The 6280-nt window shown below is 30.8% G+C and overlaps 1 protein-coding gene and 1 non-coding gene across 2 annotated transcripts in view; one reads left to right on the top strand and one right to left on the bottom strand.

The window, feature by feature from the left end:
- LOC113401386 (tyrosine-protein kinase Drl) overlaps positions 1-5438 on the bottom strand; it is a 31648-nt gene extending 26210 nt beyond the window's left edge. Inside the window, exon 1 of the mRNA XM_026641289.2 lies at positions 4984-5438. Within this exon, the coding sequence (XP_026497074.1) occupies positions 4984-5074 (91 nt within the window). The 5' untranslated portion in view covers positions 5075-5438. The remainder of the gene's footprint in view (positions 1-4983) is intronic.
- A 603-nt stretch (positions 5439-6041) lies between these two features.
- Trnad-guc (transfer RNA aspartic acid (anticodon GUC)) lies at positions 6042-6113 on the top strand. The gene has a single exon. It is a non-coding gene; the product is annotated as a tRNA-Asp (tRNA).
- Positions 6114-6280: the final 167 nt, after the last annotated feature.

The following is a 6280-nucleotide window of genomic DNA, read 5'->3' on the forward strand; positions in this document are numbered from 1 at the left end:
TAAAACCAAACCCGCATTGAAGCACCGAGGTGTAAAAAGCTTCATACCTTAAGATAACATAACCGTAACTCGGGACTCTAGCTGCGGAACATTTATGTGGTGTTATTTAGTTCACGAACAAAAAGGATATTTTCTTAAAATAATAATAGTTATGTTACTGCAATTACACAATGCAAAAACCTATTGCTCTTAACCTTCTATATTCTGCAAGTAAACATAAAAGATAACTGTTTCACTTTTCATCCGCGTAAAGATAGAGAGTTAAGATATATATATATTCCAGGTTAAGGAAGTTGAAATATTTAAATAAAAATCAATATGTCGAATAATAAGAACTATGTTTCCACGATCAAAAACATGAAATTTTTATTGCATACGAAAATATTACTTAAACCAATTAAATTCGCAATCGCGCTTATACAAGCATTACTTCCAAACTGTTCATTTTAAAGAGTATATACACATATATATTAATTACTCTCACAAATTCATGAAATACTTCAATATAAGCTGAAACAGGAATAAATTGAAAACACACCTAATTATCACCCACTAGATTTCGCTGCAAATCGACAGATGATTGCGTATCCAGTACCGCCGAGAACGTTCGTTTTACTAGAAAAAAAAACATCAAGTCGAATGCAATTTCAGCCCAACTACGATACCATTACATAATTATAAACCAGCCCTATCGCTCACGTAGTATATTGGAAGGATATGCGACGAAGAAATAAATCTGTGTTTGATTAAGTAACCCGTGCAGCACACATACGTGATTGTTATGTAGAGAAAGACAAGTACGACATGCCATTTAATATACATTAGATTGTGTGACATGTGAATTGTTTGAAAACAAAACTGCATAATTAAGCTAGCACTTCATGTAATTGAAAATAACGAGTTGCATATTCATGTAACGCGTATAATAATCCTTTATCGCCCACAGCGTGGCCCGAAAGCACGCTTAATTCTATTTCTGCCGTCTGCATCTGTGAGCCCTTAAGTGCTTCCAGCTTAACGGCAGATTGTTACAAAATTATGCAACATAACACTAACAAAACGGACACTATTCCAGCTTCAAAATAAACCATAAAACCAGCAAAATTGAAAGCTGAATTAAATTTTAATTAGGCAATTTTATTCTCATCACGTAAGAGGATTCTGTTTTGCCTAAGCCGCACCTGCCGCGGATGACATATTACACTCGAATGGATTCAAAAACTCCGTACGAAACAGCCGCGAAATTAAATTTATTTAGAGCCCACTCCACATCATCCCGAGTGTCAACAGTATTTACATAAAGAATATTTTTGTGAAGGACGTGAGCCCGTATTTATATAGCGGCGTCGCTAGATGTTTATTGAAATATTTCATTGTTAATTCTCTAAACGACAACTTCGTTTAGGAGGGGAAGAGATCCGAATGGCGCACTGAAAGCGGTATTAATAGTATTTATTAAAATAACAATATATTTTTTGGATAGTCTTATTATCATTCGGTTCTATACCTGCAGGAAAGAAAGAGATTTCGTAATAACAAGAGACCAGATAAGCTCCGGGGCTGGACAATTTACACGTAGGAGAGTGACGTGCCACGCGGTGATAAATGTTGGCATAGGTCGGTAAAAAAATTAAAGATCATTCTTTTGATAACGTTTAAAGATAAACCACCGGAAACGTGACGAACCTTTCGTTGATAAACACTTGCATTCTATAAATAATATATGAAATACTTAGGTTATTTTGAACGTGTAAACTTAAAATTTCAATTCAAAAGAAATGAGTCTCAGTTTGAAATTTTTAACAACAATAAATTAGTTACTGTTATGACATAGTCAAAATATGAGAGTAGGTTTTAGGGAGTATTTTAAAACATTCACCATTCATTTCATCATAACTTTATAAATGTGCGACGTATTTAGGTTTTTTGCTTTGTATAAGAAAAGTTATTTGTGTTATTTTAGATTCAATAATAACATCATTCGATTAATCTTCATTTATCAATACTAGTGTAAGATGTAAATTTTTGGTTTACCGGGTGAAGAGGTTACTACGGCCAGACGAAATTCTATATTTTATTGAAGTATCATGTTACCGTCTATTTTTTATTTACCACAGAAACTCAAAACTTCAGGTAAATATCTCCTTACACACGAGTACCAGATGTGATGTGTATTCGTTTATACTGATATAAATTTTAATATATTTTTTTGTTTTTTTATTTAATTTTTAATAAAAAACATTAAAATATCATATCAAGAACATTGTCGATTATACTGACAATGGCATCACATGGTCATTATTTATCTTATATTTTTAAACCTAGACAAATTACACTTATTGCTAGATAAAAGGCGATTCACGACGAGAAGCGTAAACTTAGGGCACGTTGATTCTAATGCAGGTTAAGAATTAAATAATAATTTAATTGTATTTTATTAACAATTCTTTAAAAAGTAAATAAGATTTAAAGATAACTAGCCTACTTCTATACATTTTGACTGCTTCAACAGGCTCATAGGGCTTCAACTCATAGGGCTCTATCACAAATAGTTGTTTTCGTAGTTTTAAAATTTCAACGAGAATTTACCATTTAGAGTGCTAAGGTAATAAAGCCTTCGTTGTTCTGTTTTCAATCCTGATATAATGTTGTTAACTCCTGTACAGTAAAGGAGTATCTGTTCACTCGTAATCATTTGTTACTACTGACATAGTGGTATGATTAGCGTCTTCTTTTCTTCTATAGAAGAAATTAGACATCAATAATTGATCTCTATAATATTTGAGACTTAATCTTACATTTGTTCATTCGCACCTATGCATAACTTCTACACACTTTTCTGTCCTTTAATGTTTAGAGGGCAAACGCATACAAATCATATTAATATTATTTTCTTATTCATTTATTTTATTACCTAGTCGAATCCATGGAAAATTTCAATAAACATATCACCATTATTTATTCATATTATGAAGATCTATATTTTGTTATACGTTTTAAATAAAACATTTCGCAATTTAAATATTTGAATTGTAATCAATAAAGATTATTTTATGTTCAAGAGTGTGAGAAGGAACATTTTGGGCGTCGCGTTTATTGGATTGGTCCATAGAATGTCAATAAATGTCATTTCAAATAAATTGCTCGCTGCGACGATCGGAGCCCGTGATCTCGATGGCTCTTTAAACTTTTACATAATATCAACAAAAATACGAGATATGTTAATTTTGAATATAGTAAATTGTTTCCAACTGTGACTATATCGATATAGATATGTTTAAAATGACCGTTGGTTTACTCAACTTTAGATTCAAGAAATCTCTTTTAACATTAGAAAGTCGAGAGCAATTTAGTGTTTAACAGCTTCCAAGAGCTTTCAATTTATCATTGTCACAAGAACAAGATCTCATTTACTCCTTGCATTGTTTATTATTATAATTCTAATTTTTAAACAAGAACAAAGGGCAGATGGGTTTGTCGTTGACAAAGATAGATTGCAGTCTATGCTCCGCTGGTTGGCACAATGGCTTTTGATAAAAACTCGACGCTACAGCGAACATTACCTGCGACGCCCAGACCCTTGTCTTTGTTACCAACAGAAAGTGTAACAGGCCAAAATATAAGACTACGATTTGTACCAATTGAACAGATTCTAGGAATACGTGAAACAATTAAAATATACAATAAATATATTACTTTGACGAATAATTTTCAATGTACTTATACTATTCTGTTTAGAAATAAAAAATTATATATAGTAATTTAAAAAAAAATCTCACTAACTAAAATATCAAATTCATCTAATAAATAAATAGAAACAGATAAAACATTTTAAACAAAGTAGATAGCGTTTTTATCTATTCTCATAAAATATCATAGGGTTGAAATTACAAATTGAGCCCAAATGATGATTTTTTGTTCGCGTGGTACGCGCCACGGGAAACATTTCGAGAAGGCCGGTTTTGTCACCTCCGCACAATAAAACTTTAAGTCAGATTGGAGATAACACATCCAGAAAAAGGTTTTATTCTTATATTGAAATCGCTGTTAAATAGGATTAAGTCTTGCCTTTTATTGAACAGTTATATTTTCATAGTTAATTTTATAAACGTACTCTTTCTATAAGTTGTATTTATTATTCCGAAATATGTTACATATTTTGCCTTTTTTAAATCAATCATGATCTTCCATTTTTATTTCGTAACAACGTATGTCATTTGAAAATGTATATTTTTTTTTTTTTATAGTACATAACGTTTTTATGATGTTGGTAAGTGAGACATAAGCATATGAAACCCTTAGATTGGTGCCATTCCCTCTATCAATAAATAATAAATGTAATATTTCACTGGCAATATTATCTACACATTAATCATTATGTACACTTTTATCATAATCATAGATATCGACTGCATATGAATCGAGGATTTATGTAACAATTTATTTAAAAAAATTAAACTATTAAATTTTCAACGTTTATATTTTTTAGAAATTGTAATATAAAAATTAAAAAGTAAATACGTATGTCTGTATGTAGCCATTATTTGTCACTAATTCTAGATATTAGTTATGTGTTACATTCGATTGTGGAAATAAATACCTATATTAACAAGAAATTAATTTCATAAAAATAACGAAAGTCCTGTAACCTTATAAAAGACATAAATGCAAATAAATTTACTTATAACATGAACATAGATATTTTTCTTAATAAAATACCTCTAAATACGTTAGAATCGCTTCTGTGCATCCTTAATTCGTTAAGCGCGGCAAATACAGTTTTACAAATTTGAACCGTACTACATTGTATTAAAGCCATAATAACATTATCTTTTTCTTTAGAGGTAGCAGATATTTAACCACATCATAGACTTCAATAATATCTGTAATCGCGTATCTTATCAAGTATCAATCAGCAGTGTTGCACTTCTTGGTTTATAAATTTTATCGTTATTAATTTAGTTTATTTATATTAAAACTTACCCAGTAGTCTCCATACTTCAGCACTACTCAAGTAAACATTGAGATGTGCTAAACATGCCGGTAACAACAGGAGAAACGTAAACAATTTCATAGTTACACAAGGTCTTTCTCTTATAACTGCAGGTTTGTCCTTAAGCCGAAATGTTAACCAGCATGATATTATTTAACTCACATTTTCAACCACCGTCCAACGTTAAGTCGCCGATACAAGATTACACACTCGGATAAAATATTCAATTTGTACAGAAGAACTTAAAAAAAGTACAGATTATGCTTACAACTACAAAAATCTTTAACTTTATTGATATATAACAGTTTATAATACGATATCCTCACAAAATTCGCGTATAAACAAAAATAATCAGATCGTTATTCAACAATACACAACGGCACTACCTCCACGCTACTTTATCTCTGTTAAACTGGTTGCGGGCTGCCAGCTGTCTATATTTTAGTTCGCCTTTTCGACATTTTACTGTCTACTCGCTACCATTAAAGTATGCTGTGTGCGTAGGGACGAATTTTAAAAAGCTGCATTGTATCTTTACTAGATGGCACCACAAACAATTTATTTTTAAATGTTTTATTAATAAAAATGTGGTAGTTTTTATAATGCGATATGCTTAAGAATACCTTGGAACCTTATTTTGAGTCATATCTTATTTGCTCGAAATAAAAACTTGAAATCCTAGGATAAAAAACTCTATTTAGCGGCATCTCGTGAGCATTCAATGAATAACCATCACAGTACAATTTACTTGGTCAGACAAAAGTTTTTAAATAGATGTCGCTAATATTAAATTTCGTGACTGAGTTAGATGTACATTTTTTTTAGAATATAAATTAATGCAAACAAAAATTTAATATACTTAATCATTAAATAGTAGTTAGTTACTTACCTATGGAATTTTATTTTTTATTGAAGAATGTACCCCATCCACTTTAAATATGTAATTGTGTTAGCAGATAATTTCGAGTAAGTATTTTGAAAAAAATATATATTTGAAAGCAATGCTGTTATTACTAAGTTAATAACTTTTTTAACAACATGGTCGTTATCCTCGGTAGTATAGTGGTAAGTATCCCCGCCTGTCACGCGGGAGACCGGGGTTCGATTCCCCGCCGGGGAGTTTAATTTTTTATTATATTTTGTAATATTAAATACTAACTACCCATCCTGACATCGTCTTGGTAAAACTTTTTACCGAGATATTTCTGTACCAATTAATATTATTCAAATAATTTCCGGTCCGTTCTGCATTGTACAACACACCTGTATATACGACTTAATTTATCT

The sequence above is a fragment of the Vanessa tameamea genome, chromosome 2, assembly GCF_037043105.1.
Source record: "Vanessa tameamea isolate UH-Manoa-2023 chromosome 2, ilVanTame1 primary haplotype, whole genome shotgun sequence".
Lineage (NCBI taxonomy): Eukaryota > Metazoa > Arthropoda > Insecta > Lepidoptera > Nymphalidae > Vanessa > Vanessa tameamea.